We start from the raw sequence: 21,734 nt of genomic DNA, 5'->3' as shown, positions 1-21,734 counted from the left end.
GGGGGGTGGGGGGCAGTTCACAGTCAAGGACATTGGTGGTCTGGAGTCACATATAGACCCAGACTGGGTACGGATGGTCAGGAGTCACGTATAGACCCAGACCATGTATGGACGGTCTGGAGTCACATATACAGTAGACCCGGACTGGGTATGGACAGTCTGGAGTCACATATAGACCCAGACCGGGTAAGGACTGCAGATTCCCCCCCAAAGGACATCAGTGGACCAATTGAGAATTGAGAAGACATGGCTACCATTAACAGTGCTCAGCTGTAAATCCAGATTCGTTTAATTGGTTGGAATTAAGTTCCCTGATGAGATTTGATCTCGCCGCTCTGGATCAGTGGCCTCCTGTCTGACACCTCAGTCAGTCTCCTGTAATTTCTCATTTTGCAGGAAATGTCCCTCCCTGGGTGTCAGGTGTCCACTTTGTACCAGATTTGGAGAAGAAAAGTGGAGGCCATTCAGCCCCTCAAACCTGCCCCGTCTTCAACTCGCCCACTTTCCTGCCATCCCCTAGTTCCCGTAGTTTGTAAAAATCGACTGATTCCAGCCTTGAGTATCCTCAATGTTCCCCAACAGCCCCTGGGGTGACTCACCCCGACTGTGGGGTCTGAGGTGACTGGTGAGGCCAAGGTGGGAACGGCAGCTCCTTCCTCAGCTCGACAGGGCTGGTGGAGGTTGATTTGTTCTTCTGTAGACTCCCAACCAATGGACTGGAGGTTCTCACACAGAACACACAACAGTACAGCACAGGGACAGGCCCTTTGGCCCACAATGTTGTGCCAAACTAATTAAGCTGGTAGTTAAATGCCTAACGAAACTAATCCCTTCTGCCTACAGAAGGTCAATATCCCTCCATTCCCTGCACATTCACGTGTCTATCTAAGAGCCTCTTGAATGCCTCTATCATATCTGCCTCCACCCCCACCCCTGGCAGCCCGTTCCAGGCACCCACCACTCTGTGTAAAAAAAAGTCCCGCACATCTCCTTTAAACTTACCCCCTCTCATCTTATATGTATGTTGACTTAAGTTCTTGACTCCATCCCAAATGTTCTTTCTCCATTTCGAGCAGTTATGGATCAGGAATCCCCATGAATTGCCAAGGATGTTACACTTTGTCAGGCAGGCTTTGAGAACATTGGTAGGACTCTTAGCATTGTGGAGGAACAGAGGGATCTTGGGGCCCACGTCCATAGATCCCTTAAAGTTGTTGCCGCGCAGGTCGATAGGGTGAAGAAGGCGTATGGCGTGTGGCCTTCACTAGTCGGGAGATTGAGTTCAAGAGCCGCGAGGTGATGTTGCAGCTCTATAGGACTCTGGTCAGACCACACTTGGAGTATTGTGTTTGGTTCTGGTCGCCTCATTATAGGAAGGATGTGGAAGCTTTAGGGATGGTGCAGAGGAGATTTACCAGGATGCTACCTGGATTGGAGAGCATGTCTTATGAGGATAGGTTGAGTGAGCTCGGGCTTTTCTCTTTGGAGGGGAGGAGGATGAGAGGTGACGTGATAGAGGTGCACAAGATGATAAGAGGCATAGATCAAGTGGACAGTCAGAGACTTTTTCCCAGGGGACAATGGCTAACACAAGGGGACATAATTTTAAGGTGATTGGAGGAAAGTACAGAGGGGATAGCAGGGGTAAGTTTTACACAGAGAGCGGTGGGTGCATGGAACGCACTGCCGGCAGAGGTTGTGGGGCAGATGCATTAGGGACATTTAAGAAACTCTTAGATTGGCACATGGATGATAGAAAAATGGAGGGGTATCTGGGAGGGAAGGGTTAGGTTGATTTTAGAGCAGGATAAAATGTCGGCACAACATCGTGGGCCGAAGGGCCTGTACTGTGCTGTAATGTTCTATGTTCCATGGTTAACACTCTCGGATTGCTTCCTCTGTGTGCACCTTCCCTTGACAGAGCTTGGAACGGGGGGTCTGCTTCAGGAAGCTGTTGTTGGTCAAGGAGCCAACTGATGATAACCAGGGTCTCGACGCTGGGGCTGTCGGCCCAGGAGAGGACACTGTTGTTGGTTTGCTTGTCTTCCAGTGGGGACGGTGTTGGTGGTATCTCCCCAGTGCCTGCTCCAGGTGGTCCTGGTCTCAGAAGTGTTCAGGAGGGCAGGGATCACCACTGCTCGGTACACCACGGGTTTGTCCCCCAGGTGGCCAATGGTTGTGCTGGTGCACGTTGGGCCGTGGTGACTTCATCGATGATGTCCGCCTTCATGGAGAGGTGGCTCCTGAGATGTGAGGAGTGGTCCGTGTTTTCCTGAGCCACGCGTGGACCTTGATGATCAGATGGTGGTGTTGCACAAGGGGACCGTTGTTTTGGAATTGCTGAGAGTTCAGCTCAGCCTCTTGTTGGCTTTGGGGAACAAACCAACGTTCGGCACAACATTGTGGGCTGAAGGGGCTGTTCCTGTTCTGTACTGTTCTATGTTCTGTGTTCTAACGGCTTGGGGCTCCTTACTTATTGCAGTGGCTAAGGTTGGGTGTTCATTAAGGTCCACACAAGACTCTGGAAATCACGGACCACTCCTCATGTCTCAAGAGCAACCTGTCCATGAAGACTGTGAGACCATAAGATATAGGAGCAGAATTAAGCCATTCGGCCCATCGAGTCTGCTCCACCATTCGATCAGAGCTGATACTTATTCAACTCCATTCTCCCACCTTCTTCCTGTAACCCCGAACCCCCTCACCGATCAAGAACCTGTCAATCTCTGCCTTAAATACACCCAATGACTTGGCCTCCACAGCCGCCTGTGGCAACGAATTCCAGATTCACCACCCTCTGGCTGAAGAAATTCCTCCTCCTTCTCAGTTCTAAAGGGACGTCCCTTCATTCCCTCAGATCTTAGACTCTCCCATTGATGGAAGAGTCTCCACGTCCACTCTATCCAGGCCTTTCAGTATCTGGTAGGTTTCAATGAGATCCCCCTCATCATTCTGGACTCCATGGAGGCAGACATTGACCATGAAGTTACCACGGCTGAGGTTGGGTGATCTCTGTTTTGAAGTGGAAGTGCCACAGATTGAACAGTTTCCATCAGCGCCAGCGCAGGGGAAGGGTGTGGGAGGACAGGTGCAGTGAGGAGGATAAGGAAATGATGGAGTGGGGATACAGCCGGCCTGTGCTGAGATTGGGTGCACTGTGGACCGGTGCTTCGGACCACAGATCACGGGCTATCAGGTAGCAGACGTGACAGAGATCGGTTTCTGCAGACGGGCACGTTTGAGAGGGATCTCCCACAGGACTTCCCAAACGACGGGAGTCAAGAGTGGTCGGTGCTGCTTCCTGGAGTTGTCACCCGATGAATGTCAGCTGCTCAGGATGGAACGTGATTCAGGGAGCAGCTCTTCGACCACTGAGTGAGGGTGTTTGGGGAAGACCTGCTGATGACCTTCCCTAGGGCAGGCAGCAGCAAGAACCTCCCGAAGACGATCACACTTATGTCTCTGAGAACCAAAGGTCTGAAGTCCAGAGATGAGGTGACTGCCCATAATATTGCAGAGCCCTGGGAACAATGGTCAATGGACATCAAAGGGGAAACACCCCAGACCTCACACAGGGGGAGATGGGTGTGGGTGTTGGAGTCAGTCATCCCCAGGACACCACCGTAGGAGTTCCTCAGGGCAGTGTCCTGGGCCCAACTATCCTCAGCTGCTTCATCACCGACCTTCCTTCCGTCAGGAGGCCTGAAGTGGGCTGATGATTTCACAGTGTTTAATTCCACTCACAACTCCTCAGTATATGAAGCAGCCCATGCCTGCAGGCAATGAGACCTGGAGGACAATCAGACATGGGCTGATATGTGGTGAGTATCATATGTGTCACACAGGTCCCAGGCAGTGACCATCTCCAACCAGCGAGAGTCTAACCACCTACCCTGAACATCCACTGGCGTTGAAAATCAAAAAAACTGCAGCTGTTGGAAATCTAAAACACAAACAGAAAATGCTGGAAACACTCACCAGGTCAGGCAGCGTCTGTGGGAGGAGAATCAGTTAACATTTCAGATCTGACCTGCAGAGTATTTGCAGTGTTTTCAGCATTCAATGGCATTCCCATCACGGAGTCCCCCTCCATCAACATCCTGGGGGTCCCCACTGACCAGACCTCCACTGGACCAGCCACATAAACCCCGTGCCTACAGGAGCAGGTCAGGGGGTGGGGATCCCGCGGTGAGGGACTCACCTCCTGACACCCCAAGGCCTTTCCTCCATCTACACGGCACAGGTCAGGAGTGTGAAGGGACACTCCCCGCTGGCCTGGGTGAGTGCGGATCCAATAACTCTCGAGGAGCTCGACACCGTCCAGGACAAAGCAGCCCGCTCGATCCGCGTCCCGTTCACCCCCGCCTACACACTCCCTCCCTCCACCACCGACGTACAGTGGCTGCAGTGTGCACCGTCTACACAACGCCCCGTGGTTACTCGCCCAGGCTACTCCGACAGCACCTCCCAAACCCACCACCTCTCCCACCCAGGACAGGGGCAGCGGGTGCAGGGGAACACCACCACCTGCAGGTTCCCCTGCCAGTCACACCCCACCCTGACTGGGAAATATCTCGCTGTTCCTTCACTGTCACTCGGTCTAAACCCTGGAGCTCCCTCCCCAACAGCACCGTGGGAGCCCCTTCCCCATACGGACTGCAGCGGTCGGAAGGGGCGGCTCACCCCCTCCTTCTCACAGGGCACTCAGGGGCGGGGGAATAAACGCTGGTCCTGGCCGGTGATGTTCACCTTCAACAATGAATAAAAACCCCTCCAGGTATAACTGGAATGATGCCTCGACACTGCGCAGAGCACCGGTTGTCACATGTTCGGTCCTCCAGAGTCAACATCCGAGGTACGAACCTCGCCGTGCTGTCAGACTGACCGCCGGTGTTGCTGCTGTGTTGGGAGCTGGTGCTCGTCACTCACGTTCCCCAGCAATGACCTGCCCTGGGGCTTGGTGGGGAGAGGCTGCCAGTGAGGGGGGCTGGTATGCCCAGATGTGTGGCTCCGGGCTGCACCCTGACTCACCGGTGAGTGTGGTCCTATCACTAGAGACTGAGGGCACCGGCTCCTGTAACCCACGACTGTAGCCCCCACCCCCCCAGAACCAGCCTCTCAGTGCTCACCCTCTCAGTGAGATCTCCAGCGTTCCTCCAGTGAGTACGTCACTCCCCTCTGGTAGGGCAGCCTCCACTTCCCCGGAATCCATTCAGCAGGTCCACTCTCCCTCAGACTTGCTGTGGGTCTCCAGCTCTGGTCCCACCCAGGTGCTGGACCTTTGCGAGGAGATCCCCGCATTCCAAGTCATCTAGAACGAAGGTTCACTTGCCTTTTGGGTTATCCAGTGGTTATGTCCTGGAGTGGGCTCACCAAGGGGCAGTGCCATCTGACTGGGGTCTGTGTGGGTGTTCCTGGGTGGGGTCTCAATGGCCATCCCAGAGGCAAGTACAGAACAAAGGTACCTTGCCTGAGGGTGCGGTGGGGTGAGGTGTGTTCCTTGGGAAATGTTGACTGCTCATTGGTTGCTGCCCTTGGTGAGTCACTTCTGGGAACAGTTAGGAGTCACAAAGAGATTGGACCAGCAGATTCCCTTCCTGTCTGGTCACCTCATTACAGGAAGGGTGTGGAGGCTTTGGAGAGGGCAGAGGTTCACCAGGATGCTGCCTGGATTAGAGGGCATGAGCTATAAGGAGAGGTTGGACAAACTTGGGTTGTTCTCTCTGGAGCGATGGAGGCTGAGGGGAGTTTATAAAACTATGAGAGGCACAGACAGAGTAGACAGGCAGAGTCCTTTTCCAAAGGTGGAAATATCTAATACCAGAGGGCATAGTTTGAAGGTGAGAGGGGGAAACTTTAAAGGAGATGTGTGGGGCAGGTTTTTTACACAGAGAGTGGTGGGTACCTGGAACGGGCTGCCAGGGGTGGGGGTGGAGGCAGATACGACGGAGGTGTTTAAGAGACTGTTAGACAGACACGTGAATGTGCAGGGAATGGAGGGAGATGGACCGTGTGCAGGCAAAAGGGATTTTGTTTAATTTGTCATCGTGTTCAGCACAGACACGGTGGGCCGAAGGGCCTGTTCCTGTGCTGTGCTGTTCTATTGTCGGGTTCCAGTGAAGGGAGAGGGTTTCGCGTGAACAGTCCCATAGTTTACACTCATCATTACCAAGGCTGAAGGTTGTCAGTCACTTGAATTTAAATCCCTAACTGGGACTTGAACTCACAGCTCTGGATGATGGCCCCGACCTCCAGGTTACCAGCTCAGCAACGCAACCACCAGGGGTAAAACTTGGGCCTGGATTGGACACTTGCTCCTGATAGAGTGGGACGGTCCCTCGGGGAGTAAGTACCCGTGGGTCTGTCCTCTCCTCAGGCAGTACCTGGGGGTCTTGCTCTGTGGGTCCTGAGGTGACTGATGAGGCCGATGTGGGGACCACAGACGGGGCAGGAGGTGTGTGAGGGGGTGCGCTCCTTTTGCTGCTTACACAGGGTCTCTGTGAGCTCCCAGTGCACGGGCTCCAGGTGCTCAACCCCATCCCCAACGTTCCTTCTCCACGGTGAGAGGTGGCAGGAGAGAGATCCCCAGGGGTCGGTGGGGACGGGGCACTTCTTCACAGAGGCTTTGAGCACATCCTTGAACCTTTCCCTCTGCCCGCCCCGGTGACAGAGCTCGGGACAGAGGGTCTACTCTGGGAGTCTGGTGTGGGGGGGTGGGGTGGGGATGGTGAGTGACTTGTCCTACCCAGTGCAGTTGACGGGGTGTGACCAGGGTCTCAGTGCTGGGGAGGTCAGTCTGGGACAGGTCACTGATGTTGGTTCATGTCCCTCCAGGGGTTCCGGAGGGTTGTGTGGAGACGGAGTTTGGGGGATCTCTCCCAGACATTACCGCTGCCAACTCACCACACAGTGGGAGATTGGTCTCAGCACAACACACAGGATTGACTATATTGGAGGCAGGAAGCAAACAAGAGGGTGTGGCGCGGGGTGGAGAGGCTCTGCAGAAGATGTTGTGTTGAAGAGTGGCTTTAAAGAGTGGAAATGTTTAAATATATCCCTTTTTCCCAGGGTTGGGGAATCGAGAACTAGAGGGCACAGGTTTAAGGTGGGAGGGGAGAGATTTAATAGGAACCTGAGGGGTAATTTCTTCACGTTGAGGGTGGTGGGTATGTGGAACGAGCTGCCTGAGGAAGTGGTTGAGGTGGGTACATTAACAACATCGAAAAGGGACTTGGACAGGTCCATGGAGGGGAAAGGTTTGGAGGGATATGGGCCAAACGTGGGTAAGTAGGACTGGCTTGGATGGGAATCTGGGTCAATATGGATCCGTGCTGTATGAACCAATGACTCCTTTTCAAACCAGGAACTTGACCTCGACCATCCACCAAGACACGAGAGACTGCAGACACTGGAATCTAGAGCAACAGACAATCTGCTGGAAGAACTCAACAGGTCAGGCAGCGTCTGTGGAGGGAAATGGACAGTCGAGACCCTTCACCTAGACTGGACTGAACCATCCATTTCCATCCACAGATGCTGCCCGTCCCACTGAGCTCCTCCAGCATCCTGCACGTTGCTGCGATGTTTGCGTTGCCCGATCTACCCAGGGAAAGTTACTCTCTTTATTTATAAAACATCCAGGGATCGGAAGCCAAATGCCGGCTGTTACAGGGTTTGATCCCACCAGGGGTGGCCCCCGATGGGTGGGGGGGGGTGGGGGGGCCGAGAGAAGCAAACAAAAGAAGTACATAGTTTCAAGAGACATTGTTGTTGAAGAGAACTTGAGGTGTGATGAAGCGGGGGGGTGATTGTGGGGGATGTCCCACTGAGTGGACCGCAGGAGGTCCTCCCTACAGCCAAGAGTGGGCAGCGTGTGGGTGTCACGTCTCCCATTCCCGGCTGGACAAAATGGAAGGAGATCGACGGCCGGTCTGGGGAGCGGGAGTGACCTCCTGAGCGGCGGGCAGTTGGCCCGTGTTCCCCCACTCCCCCTCCAGCGCGCTCCGGTCTGCGTGTGCGCGAGCCAGCGGGGTCGCGCTTTAGCTCTAACGCCTCTTCCCCCCACCTTGTGACGCAGGCAAAGGGCCCGAGACGCTGTACGCGGGGCAGAAGGTGAACGACAACGAGTGGCACAGCGTCCGTGTTGTCCGCCGAGGGAAGGGCCTGCAGCTGTCTGTGGACAACATCACCGTGGAAGGTAGGCTGGGGCACGAGAGGCCACTCAGCCCTCCACATGCTGCCCCATTCGTGGCTAATCCTCGACCTCAGCACCACTTTCCTGCCCTCTGAACCTCGATCGCATCCAGAAATCTGTCCACCTATAGGACATAGGACAGACATAGGACACAGAACACGGAACAGTACAGCACAGGAACAGGCCCTTCAGCCCACCGTGTCTGTGCTGAACATGATGCTGAATTAAACCAAATCCCTTCTGCCTGCACATGGTCCATCTCCCTCCATTCCCTGCACATCCATGTGTCTGTCTAACAGCCTCTTAAACCCCTCTATTGCATCTGCCTCCACCCCCACCCCTGGCAACCCGTTCCAGGCACCCACCGCTCTCTGTGTAATAAAAACTTGCCCCACACATCTCCTTTAAACTTTCCCCCCTCACCTTAAATGCGTGTTCCCAAGTACCTGACATTCCTACCCTGGGAAGAGACTCTGACTGTCTACTGCATTGATGCCTGTCCTAATTTTATAAACTTTCACAGTGGGAAGGGCAGAACATTAGCCAGGGGTGTCCTGTTCTGAATGAACTCAGTGACTGAGCCCCACCACCCTCTGGAACAGAGATCTCCCATCGATTCAGCATCCCCTGAGTAAAGAAGCGTCTCTCCATCTCAGTCCTAAATAGCGGACCCCTCATTCTGAGACTGGGACCCCTGGTCTGAAATCCTCAGCTGGGGAACATCCTCCCTGCATCCAGTCTGCGGAGCCCTGTCAGAATTCTGTCAGATCCAATCAGATTCCCGCTTGTTCTTCCAAACTCAGAAACACGGTCCCAGTGTGCTCAGTCCATCCTTGTACATCAAGCCCACCGTCCCTGGAACCCATCTGGTGAATCTTCACCGCACGCCCTCTGTGGCAAGTCTCTCCTCTCTGAGGTAAGGTGACCAGAACCACCCACGATACTCCAGGGGTGGTCTCACCAAAGGCTCCGTATAATTGCATAAGATGTCTTTACTCCTGTGATCAAGTCCTCTCATGGTGAACACCAACGGACCACTTGGCCTCCTGAATCACTTGCGTCCCTTGCATGTTGGCCTTCAGTGACTTGTTTCAGACCTCTTCATACATCAACGCCACAGATCAAGGACTTCTGTCACCATACAGAGGGGAACAGATAAGGTGGATGGTTGCCGTCTCTTCCCCAGGGTAGGGTGGTCCAAAACTAGAGGGCACAGGCTTGAGGGGAGAGATTCAAAGGGGACCTGAGGGGTAAGTTTGTTACCCAGAGGGTGGTCCACATATGGAACGAGCTGCCAGAGGAAGTGGGTGAGGCAGGTACAATTACAGTGTTTAAAAGACACTTGGACAGGTCCATGGATAGGAAAGGTTTAGAGAGATAGGTCAAACACGGGCAGATGGCACTAGCTCAGATGGGCATCTTGGTCGGCATGGACCAGTTGGGCTGAAGGACCTGTTTCCGTGCTGTGTGACTCTGTTCTGGGTGTCAGTCACCGTTCCACATTACATTACGTCTGTGGTCTGTACCCCAACTCCACCTCCTCACACTACGGCTCAGCAGAAACCCTTACCCGGTCTGGGTCTATGTGTGACTCCAGACCGTCCATACCCGGCCTGGGTCTATATGTGACTCCAGACCGTCCGTACCCGGTCTGGGTCTATATGTAACTCCAGACTGTCCGTACCCGGCCTGGGTCTATATGTGACTCCAGACCGTCCGTACCCGGTTTGGGTCTATAGGTGACCTCAGGCTGTTCCAACAAGATAACTTGTTCCTTTCCATCTCCCACCAACCACGACATCTTTCCCCATCCCTTCAACTACTTCTACCCGGACATCCCATCACTGACAATATATGTATAAAGCCTTCCGGCCCCTACACCCCTCCCCGTCTCTGTAACCCCCTCCAGCCCCTACACCCCTCCCCGTCTCTGTAACCCCCCTCCAGCCCCTACACCCCTCCCCGTCTCTGTAACCCCCTCCAGCCCCTACACCCCTCCCCGTCTCTGTGACCCCCTCCGGCCCCTACACCCCTCCCCGTCTCTCTCTCACCCCGCCCCCACACCCCCCTCCCAGCCCCTGCAATGCCAGTGCAGATGGACTTGCTGCAGAATCCCTGGACCAGCTGCAGTTGGTGCATGGCCACGAGAGGGCAGCGTTGGACCACTGGTTCTTCCCTGGTCAGTGATCCTGTGTCTCTGCTCCGGAGACTGAAGAAAGTTTCTGCCAAGTGAGAGGGAGGGAACTGAAGCAAAGGACCACGAGTGTGGGAGCAGGGGGAGGCCACTCGGCCCCTCAAGCCTGCCCCACCTATCTGTCATAGTTACAGAGTCACACAGCACAGAATCAGGCCCTTCGGCCCAACTGGTCCATGCTGACCAAGATGTCCATCTGAGCCAGTCCCATTTGCCCACGTTTGGCCCATATCCCTCTAAACCTTTCCCATCCATGGACATGTCTGAATGTCTTTGTGGAACGAGCTACCAGAGGAAGTGGTTGAGGCAGGTATAATTACAGAGTTTAAATGACACTTGGACAGGTTCATGGATAGAAAAGGTTTGGAGGGATATGGGCCAAACGCGGGCAAATGGGACTATCTGGAATAGACAACTTGGTCAGCATGGATGGGTTGGGCCAAAGGGCCTGTTTCAATGCTGCATGACCCTGTGACGCCCCCCTATCTCCCCGTTCACCAGCCCGTCCACATCTCCTCCGTCTGCTGTTTTACTTTCCCAAGGTATCCAGGGCGGCGAAGTTAGAGCCGCTGCCTCCCACCTCCAGAAACCTGGGTTCGATCCCGACCTCTGGCGCTGTCTGTGTGGAGTTTGCACGTTCTCCCTGTGACCGCGTGGGTTTCCCTCACATCCCAACGATGTGCAGGATCAGTGGGTTAATTGGCCGCTGTGAATTTCCCTGAGCGTAGGATTAATGGGAATGGAATTGGCAGCCCAGTTGGCACACACGGTGAGCCCCAACCTCGGAGGTTTGTCCTGTTGAGGCAGGGTAAGGAATTGGCAGCCCAGTCGGCACACACGGTGAGCCCCGACCTCGGAGGTTTGTCCTGTTGAGGCAGGGTAAGGAATTGGCAGCCCAGTCGGCACACACGGTGAGCCCCGACCTCAGAGGTTTGTCCCGTTGAGGCAGGGTAAGGATGGTAGAGTGAAGGAACCGTGGTTGACACGAGATGTAGAATATCTTGTCAAGAGGAAGAAAGAAGCTTACCTGAGGTTTAGAAAGCATGGATCAGACAGGGCTCTGGAGAGTGGCAAGGTAGCCAGGAGGGAGCTTAAGAATGGACTTGGGAGAGCTAGAAGGGGGCATGAGGTCCTTGGCGAGTAGGATCAAGGAAAACCCCAAGGCGTTCACACGTATGTGAAGAATAGGAGGATGACTAGAGTGAGGGTAGGACCGATCAGGGATAAAAGAGGAAACATGTGCCTGGAGTCGGAAGAGGTAGGGGAGGTCCTTAATGAATACTTTGCTTGATGTGTGTGAGGATGGCGTACGACAGGCTGATGCGCCAGGACATGTCGACGTGAGGAAAGGGGATGTGCTGGAACTTTTGAAAAACATTAAGATAGATAAGGCACTGGGGCCGGATGGGATATTTCCAAGGTTATTACGGGAAGCGAGGGAAGAGATTGCTGCACCTTTGGCAATGATCTTTGCATCGTCACTGGCCACAGGAGTAGTGCCAGATGATTGGAGGGTGGCAAATGTTGTTCCTTTGTTCAAGAAAGGGAGTAGGGATAACCCTGGGAATTACAGACCAGTGAGTCTTACTTCAGTGGTGGGCAAATTACTGGAGAAGATTCTTAGAGACAGGATTTATGGGCATTTAGAGAAGCAGAGGCTGATTAGGGACAGTCAGCATAGCTTTGTGAGGGGCAGGTCGTGCCTCACGAGCCTGACTGAATTCTTTGAGGATGTGACAAAGCACATTGATGAAGGTCGAGCAGTGGGTGTGGTGTACATGGATTTTAGTAAGGTGTTTGATAAGGTTCCTCATGGAAGGCTTATTCAGAAAGTCAGGAGGCATGGGATCCAGGGAAACTTGGCTGTGTGGATTCAGAATTGGCTCACCCATAGAAGGCAGAGGGTGGTTTTAGATGAAGTGTATTCTGCCTGGAGGTCAGTGACCAGTGGTGTTCCACAGGGATCTGTTCTGGGACCCCTGCTCTTTGTAATTTTTATAAATGACTTGGATGAGGAAGTAGAGGGGTAGGTTAGCAAGTTTGCAGATGACACGAAGGTTAGTGGTGTTGTGGATAGTGTCGAAGGTTTTTGAGGGTTACAGAGGGACATTGATAGGATGCAGCGCTGGGCTAAGAAGTGGCAGATGGAGTTCAACCCGGAAAAGTTGAAGTGATTCACTTTGGAAGGTTAAATTTGAAGGCAGAATACAAGGTTAATGGCAGGATTCTTAGCAATGCGGAGGAACAGAGGGATCTTGGGGTCCACGTCCATAGATCCCTCAAAGTTGCCACGCAGGTCGATAGGGTTGTTAAGAAGGCGTATGGAGTGTTGGTGTTCATTAGTCAGGGGATTGAGTTCAAGAGCCGCAAGGTAATGTTGCAGCTCGATAGAACTCTGGTCAGACCACACTTGGAGTATTGTGTTCAGTTCTGGTTGCCTCATTATAGGAAGGATGTGGAAGCTTTAGAGAGGGTGCAGAGGAGATTTACCAGGATGTTGCCTGGATTGGAGAGCGTGTCTTATGAGGATAGGTTGAGTGAGCTAGGCCTTTTCTCTTTGGAGAGGAGGAGGATGAGAGGGGACTTGATAGAGGTGTACAAGATGAGAAGAGGCATAGATTGAGTGGACAGTCAGAGACTTTTTTGCCAGGGTGACAATGGCTAACACGAGGGGACATAATTTTAAGGTGATTGGAGGAAGGTATAAGGGGGATGTCAGGGGTACTTTTTTACACAGAGAGTGGTGGGTGCGTGGAACGCACTGCTGGCAGAGGTTGTGGGGCAGGTACATTAGGGACATTTAAGAGACTCTTAGGTAGACACATGAATGATAGAGAAATGGAGGACTATTTGGGAGGGAAGGGTTAGATAGATCTTAGAGCAGGATAAAATGTCGGCACAACATTGTGGGCCAAAGGGTCTGTAGTGTGCTGTAGTGTTCTATGTTTCACATCTCTTGTCAACCATCGTTCCTTCACCCTACCATCCTTTTCCTGCTTCAGTGGGACAAACCTATCCAGAACCCCATGCAAGTTAAACAACCTCCACATTTCCATTGTGCATTTCCCTGAGTGCATCTGCTCCCAACTTACACTCCCAAGTTCCTGCTGAATGGCATCATATTTCCCCTTCCCCCAATTAAATACTTTCCCATACCGTCTGCTCCTATCCCTCTCCAAGGCAAGGGTAAAGGTCAGGGAGTTGTAGTCACTGTCTCTGAAATGCTCACACACCAAGAGATCTAACACTCGACCAGGTTCATTGCTTCGTACCAGATCCAGAATGGCCTCTCTTCCAGTCGGCCTGTCCACATACTGTGTCAGGAATCCTTCCTGGACACACCGAACAAATTCCACCCCATTCAAACCTTTTGCACTAAGGAGGTGCCAATCAATATTAGGGAAGTTGAAATCACCCATGACGACAACCCTGTTATTTTTGCACCTCTCCAAAATCTGCCTCCCGATCTACTCCTCAGTGTCTCTGCTGCAATTGGGGGTGAGGTGGTTTGTAGAATACTCCCAATAGAGTGATCGCTCCCTTCCTGTTTCTGACTTCCACCCACACTGACTCAGTGGACAATCCCTCCAGGACGTCTTCCCTTTCTGCAGCTGTGATACTATCCCTGATTAGCAAAGCCACTCCCCAACCTCTTTTACCTCCCTCACTGTCCCTTTTGAAATATAGAAGCCCCAGAACATCCAGCAGCTATTCCTGCCCTTGTGACAGCCAAATCTCTCTAATGACCACCACGTCATAGTTCCAAGCACTGCCCCATGCTCTATCACCCTTGTTCCTGATACTTCTCGCATTAAAATAGACACTTCAACCCACCAGCTGACTGCAATTTTGCCAAATCAACTGCCTATCCTTCCTCTACACGCTGCATCAACCTGTACACCAACTGCCCCATCCTCTGACCTAGCACTTGGGTTCCCATCCCCCTGCCAACCGTTTGAGAAGGTTTTGGGGAGGTTTGGGTGGTTTGGGGCAGTTGTCTATGACATTGTTGCCCACTGCTTTGCCCGAAGGTCTTGCTTTGTTCTCTCCAGGGCAGATGGCTGGAGATCACACCAGGCTGGAGTTCCACAACATTGAGACGGGCATCATGACAGAGAAACGCTTCATCTCCATCGTCCCCTCCAACTTCATTGGGCACTTGCAGAGCCTCAGCTTCAATGGGATGCACTACATCGACCTGTGCAAGAATGGCGACATCAGCTACTGTGAGCTCAACGCCTTCTTTGGAATGCGCGACATCATCGCAGACCCCGTGACGTTCAAGGCCAAGTCCAGTTACCTGGCGTTGGCCACTCTCCAGGCATACACCTCCATGCACCTCTTCTTCCAGTTCAAGACCACGGCGATCGATGGGTTGATCTTGTACAACAGTGGGGACGGCAATGACTTCATTGTGGTGGAGCTAGTCAAAGGGTGGGTTGTGTTCCACACCTCACCCTGCTCTCTCCTGGCTGAGGCCGCTGTGGCTGGCTCTTCCCAGTACAGCTTGTGCAACCAAGCTTCAGTACGTCCCTTCCTGAGCTGACGGGGTTGTCCTCTGTTGGAGAATGAGCCCACACTATCGGTGTAGTGAGGGGAGGGATCTCCATGAGACAGGGCTGGTCAGGGGAGGTGGTTTCCCCACATCGGCACAAGTCTCGGGGGGTGGGGGGGGTTGCGGGCAGACATTTGTTCAGTTGGCCCATTGGGTTCTCGCCCTCTGACGGTCTCAGTCACTGAAAGAGTCGTACAGCTTGGGTTGTTTTCTCTGGGGTGTCAGAGGCCGAGAGAAGTTTATAAAATGATGAGAAGCATCGATAGGGTGGACAGTCAGAATCTGTTTCTCAGGGTAGAAATATCAAATGCTCGAGGACATGCATTTAAGGTGAGGGGGGAAAGTTTAAAGGAGATGTGTGGGGCAGGTTTTTTACACAGAGAGCGGTGGGTGCCTGGAACACGCTGCCAGGGGTGGGGGTGGAGGCAGATACGATGGAGGGGTTTAAGAGGCTGTTAGACAGACACATGGATGTTCGGGGGATGGAGGGAGGTGGAGACACAGGAGATTCTGCAGATGCTGGAATCTGGAGCAACACACAAAATGCTGGAGGAACTCAGCAGGTCAGGCAGCATCCATGGAGGGAAATAAACAGTAAACATTTCGGGTCGAGACCTTTCATCAGGACTGGGAAGGAAGAGGGCAGAAGCCAGAATAAGAAGGTGGGGGGAGGGGGAGGAGCACAGGCTGGTAGGTGAGGCCAGGTGAGAGGGGGAAGGTGGGCGGGTGGGGAGGGGGGAGATGTAAGAAGCTGAGAGGTGATAGATAGAGGCAAAGGGCTGAAGAAGAAGGAATCCGGTAGGAGAGGAGAGTGGATCATGGAAGGAGGTGGGGAATAAATGGGCAGGTCATGAGGACGAGGGAGGGGAAAGAGAAGGGATGAGGGGGCCATAGGAATGAGGGAAGGGAAGGGGGAGGAGAGAGGACAAAAAAAAGGGGAGCGGGGGGGGGGGGGGGTTTACCAGAACACAGAGAAATTGATGTTGAGGCCATCAGGTTGGAGACAACCAAGGTAGAATATGAGGTGTTGTTCCTCCAACCTGCATCTGGCCTCGACGTGGCAGTAGAGGAGGCTGTGGACAGACACGTCTTCCACACTGTATTCTATTCACCTTGGCTTCACCCTTTAGCCTTTCTACATCCCCCTGAAGCCCCTCTACAACCTCCTCACAGCCCACGCTGCTGACCAGCTTTGTCTGATCGGTGAACTTGGATATATTACACCTGATCCCCTTCTCCGAGTATTTTTCTTCCCGATAGGACTTGGTGTCACAGAGTCCTACAGCACAGAAACAGGACCTGCTGTCCAACTGGTCCGTGTCAACCAAAATCCCGTCTAAGCCAGTCCCATTTTCCCGCATTTGGCCCATATCCCTCTTTTCCCATCCGTGGACCTGTCCAAGTGTCTTTTAAATGTTGTTAATGTACCTGCCTCAACCACCTCCTCTGGCAGCTCGTTCTGTATAATGGCCACCCTCTGGGTGGAGAATTTGCCCTTCAGGTCCCCTTTAAACTTCTCCCCCCTCACCTTAAACCTGTTCTGGACTCCCCTACCCTGGGGAAATGACTCTGACTACCTCCCCTATCTGTGCCTCTCATAATGTTATAAACCTCGCTAAGGTCACCCCTCAGCTTCCCTTGTCCCAGTGAGAACAAACCCAGCGGATCCAACCTCTCCCTATAACCACAGCCCTCCATTCCAGGCAACACCCTGGTGAATCTCCTCTGCACCCTCTCCATTGCTACCACACCCGTCCTGTAGTGTGGTGACCAGAACTTCCTCAATACTCCAAGTGTGACCTGACCAATGTCCTGTCCAGCTGCAACATGACCTCCCAACTCTTACACTCAATGTGTCAGCCTCTGAAGTTGGGTTGAATCTTTCCCGGTGAGTTCCCCTCTGCTGTCACAGATGTTGGTCAAAGATGGAGGTTGGGTGGGGGGGCAGGGAGCACTGGGTGTAGTGTGGAGGTAGAACATGGCCTAACCTGGTGCCTTGTGAACAGGTACCTACACTATGTGTTCGATCTGGGCAACGGACCCTCCCTGATGAAGGGCAACTCTGACAAGCCCGTCAATGACAACCAGTGGCACAACGTGATGGTGTCCCGAGACTCCAATAATATCCACACCCTGAAGATCGACTCCCGAACCGTCACCCAGCATTCCAACGGAGCCCGCAACCTCGACCTGAAAGGTAGGAATGAGCTGGGGAGGGGCCTTCGTTTCTGAGGGTGAGGGGTGGGGGGAAGAGCCGGTGTCACGGTCGGTGGAGGGTCCAGGGAGCGCGTGGGCTTGATGGCTGCTTGGTGCTGAGACGGTTGGACATGGATGTGTTGAGGAGATCTGCCCCAGGTTGGGGCTGCTGACCTCTTCAGATTGTGGTTGGGTCTGGGGGTCTCGGAGTTAAGGTGGTCACTGAATGGTCCAAGGTCTCTGCAGTCCGTGGGGGTCGAGGGTGACCCTCCCCTCCAGTCCTGAGGTGCCTGATGAGACCGATGTGGGAACCACAGACGGGGCAGGAGGTGTCTGACGAGGTGTGTGGGCAGTGTGTGAGGGGGTGCGCTCCTTCCGCCGCTTACTCAGGGTCTCTGTGAGCTCTCGGTGCACGGGCTCCAGGTTCTTAATCCCATCCCCAATGTTCCTTCTCCACGGTGAGCGGTGGTGGGACAGAGATCCCCAGGGGTCGGTGGGATTTCTTCAAGGCTCTGAAGACATTCGTGAACCTTTCCCTCTGTCTGACTGTACTCTCTGCGCGTATCAGTGGTTCACTTGCTGCCGGTTTCCCTGTGGGGGGAGGAGGACGGGGAACACAAGGGGGGTCCACACAAGGAACCCACACTTGCCCCTCTCCTGGACACCCTGAGGAAGCATCTCCCCTTCTCCCTTCTGAAGGCACCCCTCTCTCAGACAGTCATGGATCAACGGAGTCATAGAGTCATACAGCACAGAAACAGGATCTTCGGCCCAACTGGTCCATGTTGACCAAAATGTCTAATCAAGCCAGTCCCACTTGTCCGTGTTTGGCCCATATCCCTCTAAACCGTTCCTATCCATGTACCTGTCCAAGTGTCTTTTAAATGTTGTTAATGTACCTGCCTCAACCATTTCCTCTGGCAGCTCGTTCCACATACCCACCACCCTCTGGGTGAAAAAGTTGCCCCTCAAGTCCCCTTTAAACCTTTCCCCTCTCACTTTAAACCTGTGCCCTCTAGTTTTGGACTCCCCTACCCTGGGGAAAAGAGTGTGACCGTCCACCTTATCGATGCCCCTCATGATTTTATAAACCTCTATAAGGTATTGGTATTGGTTTATTATTGTCACTTGTGCCAAGGTACAGTGAAAAACGTGTCTTGCATACCGATCATACAGACCAATTCATTACACAGTGCTGTTACAATGCAGTCACCCCTCAGCCTCCTTTGCTCCAAGGAAAACAATCTGTCTATCCAGCATCTCCTTATAACTCAAGCCCTCCGGTCCCGGCAACATCCTCATGAATCTGTTCTGCACCTTTCCTGCTTAATCACATCCTTCCTATAGCTGGGCAACCAGAACTGCACACAATACTCAAGGAGTATTTGGTCAAACTACTTGTTCGGGACTTTGGGAGAAACTTTCTCCAGAGAAGAGAGGGGAATGCAGAACTCAACCCCAAAGGGAGGAGTTAAGGTGAATAGCAGATGGGTTTTAATGGGGAGGTGGAGAGAGAGAGAGAGAGAGAGAGAGAGTGAGAGAATTTGGGGGGAGTTGGTGGGAACGTGAGGGGGAGAGACAATAAGTTGCAGGGCCACAGGGAAATCGGGAGAGGGGGGAATAGAACTGACCGGATAGCTCCGTTGGAAGCCAGTATGGACCTGGTGGGCCAAATGGCCTCCAGTGTTATGAAATGGCCAGACGGAAGTGGCTGCAATACTGTAGCTCAGCACTAGAGGGAAATGTGGACCAGGTAATCACAGTCTGATGTCAGTGGTGGGGGAAACTTGGGGAAAATAGAAGACAGAACATAGAACAGTCCAGCACAGGAACAGGCCCTTCGGCCCACCATGTTGTGCCCCACTAATTAAATTAGCAATCAAATGCCCAACTAAGCTAATCTCTTCTGCCTACACGCTGTCCCTACCCCTCCATTCCCTGCACATTCATGTGTCTATCTGAGAGTCTCTTAAACCCCTCTATCGTATCTGCCTCCACCCCCACCCCTGGCAGCCCGTTCCAGGCACCCACCGCTCTGTGTGTAAAAAAAACCTGCCCCACACATCTCCTTTAAACTTTCCCCCTCTCACCTTAAATGCATGTCCTCGAGTATTAGACTTTCTGACCCTGGAATAAAGATACCAGTTGTCCATATAAACCTGTATCAGGTCTCCCTTCAGCCTCTACAACTCCAGAGAAAACAACCCAAGTTTGTCCAACCTCTCCTCAGATGCCCTCTAATCCAGGTGAACCTCTTCTGCACCCTCTCCAAAGCCTCCACATCCTTCCTGTAACAGGGCGACCAGAACTGAGTGCAATACTCTAGATGCAGCCTAACCAGAGTTTGATAAAGCTGCAATGTAACTTCCCGACTCTTGAACTCAGTGCCTTGACTAATGAAGGCAAAATGCTGAGGGGTGGGATTTATGTACATTTGAAAGGTAGGACTGGTCAGGGTTAGTCAGTGTGAATTTGTGGAGGGAAAATCCTGCCTCACTCATTTGATTGAGTTTTTTGAGGAGGTAACAACTAAGAAGATTTCTGGGGGACATTGTCTATATAGACTTTAATAAGGCATTTGACAAGGTCCTGCACGATGGGCTGGTCCAGAAGGAAAAGGCACCTGGGATCCAAAGTGAGCCAGCTCATAGGATCCAAAATTGGCTTGGTTACAGGAGGCAGAGGGTGTGGTGGGAGGTTGTTCCTCTGATTGGAAGCCTGTGACCAGCGGTGTTCCGCAGGGATTGGTGCGGGAGTCCTTTGGTCTTGGTATTGGTTTATTATTGTCACTTGTACCGAGGTACAGTGAAAAACTTGTCTTGCATACTGATCGTACAGGTCAATTCATTACACAGTGCAGTTACATTGAGTTAGTACAGGGTGCATTGATGTAGTACAGGTAAAAACAATAATAATACAGAGTAAAGTGTCACAGCTACAGAGAAAGTGCAGTGCAATAAGGTGCAAGGTCACAACACAGTAGATTGTGAGGTCAGAGTCCATGTTTGAGATGCACATTAATGACTTGGATGTGAATGTAGGAGGAGTGATCAGTACGTTTGCAGATGACACGTACGTTGGTGGTGCTGTGGACATGAGGAAGGTCGTCTCAGGCTACAGCTGGATATTGGGCAGTGGGAAAGTCAGACGGAGCATCGGCAGATGGAATGTAATCCTGACAGGTGTGAGGTGATGTATTTTGGGAAGTGGGGTAGGATATATACAGTGACTGGTCGGGCTCTGTGGACTGTTGATGAACAGAGAGACTGAGGAGTCCAAGTCCATAGTTCCCTGAAAGTGGCCACACAGGAACATAGTGCGGTGGAGAAGGTGTGCGGCAAGTTTGCCTTCAAAGGTCAGGGTGTGGAGTATAAGGGTTGGGACGTTATGTTGCAGCTTTACAAAACACCGGTCAGGCCGCACACGGAGCACTGCGTGCAGTTCTGGTCACCTCAATGCAGGAAGGGTGTGGGTGCACTGGGGAGGGTGCAGAGGAGGTTCACCAGGATGGTGCCTGGATTGGAGGACTTCAGTTATGGGGAGAGCTCCGACAGGCTGGGACTGCTCTCCCTAGAGCGAAGGAGGCTGAGGGGAGAGCTGACAGAGGTGTATAAGATTAGGCATAGATACAGTCAAAATCTTTTCCCCATGGAAAGGGTCTCAAAACAAGAGGGTGTGGGTTTAAGGTGAGAGGAAGGAATTTTAAAAGGGGATCTGAGGGGTAAGTTGTTTTACACAGAGAGTGGGTGATACCTGGAATGAGCTGCCGGGGTGGGGGGGTGGGAGGGGGGTGGGAAGGGTGGAAGCAGGTACAGTCACTGCATTTAAGAGACACTTAAATAGACAAGGCAACTGGGATTAGTGTAGATGGGGAAAGGGTCGGCATGGACATGGTGGGCCAAAGGCCCTGGTTCTCTGTTCTGTGCTCGATGATCCTGACTGGGAAATATCTCGCCGTTCCTTCACCGTCACTGGGTCTAAACCCTGGAGCTCCCTCCCCAACAGCACCGTGGGAGCCCCTTCCACACACGGACTGCAGTGGTTCGAGGGGGTGGCTCACCCCCTCCTCCTCACGAGGCAGTCAGGAACGGGCGGTAAATGCTGGGCCTGGCCGGTGATGCCCAGATCCCATGGGGGTATGAAACAACCAACCCACTGCCTTGTGTGTTTGGGTGACCTCCCCGCGGACAGAACAGTACCTCTGCCTTGTGGCTTTATACGACTTCGGATGGGCTGCTCTTGGAGTATTGTCTGCAGTCTGGTCGCCCTGTTACAGGAAGGGTGTCTTAAATTAAACTTAAATTAGTTTATTATTGTTGTGTGTACCGAGGTACAGTGAAAAACATGCCATCCATACAGATCATTTCATCACATCAGTGCATCGAGGTAGTACAAGGGAAAACAACAACAGGACGCAGAATAAAGTGTCACAGCTACAGAGAGAGTGCAGTGCAGGCAGACAATAAGGTGTAAGGTCATAACAAGGTAGGTTGTGAGGTCAAGAGTCCATCTTATTGTACTGGGGAACGAGTCTTATAACAGCGGGATAGAAGCTGTCCTTGAGCCCGGTGGTATGTACTTTCAGGCTCTTGTAT

The 21,734-nt window shown here is 52.8% G+C and overlaps 1 protein-coding gene across 2 annotated transcripts in view; it reads left to right on the top strand.

Moving 5' to 3' along the window:
• LOC127586968 (neurexin-2-like) overlaps positions 1–21,734 on the top strand; it is a 760,879-nt gene that overhangs the window by 278,281 nt on the left and 460,864 nt on the right. For both annotated transcript variants that reach the window (XM_052045024.1, XM_052045023.1), the window contains 3 exons: positions 8,078–8,197; positions 14,441–14,822; positions 16,950–17,140. In XM_052045024.1, the coding sequence (XP_051900984.1) occupies positions 8,078–8,197; positions 14,441–14,822; positions 16,950–17,140 (693 nt within the window). The remainder of the gene's footprint in view (positions 1–8,077; positions 8,198–14,440; positions 14,823–16,949; positions 17,141–21,734) is intronic.

The sequence above is a fragment of the Pristis pectinata genome, chromosome 38, assembly GCF_009764475.1.
Source record: "Pristis pectinata isolate sPriPec2 chromosome 38, sPriPec2.1.pri, whole genome shotgun sequence".
Lineage (NCBI taxonomy): Eukaryota > Metazoa > Chordata > Chondrichthyes > Rhinopristiformes > Pristidae > Pristis > Pristis pectinata.
The sequence above is the reverse complement of the archived record's forward strand: the minus strand, read 5'-3'. Positions and strand labels throughout refer to the sequence as shown.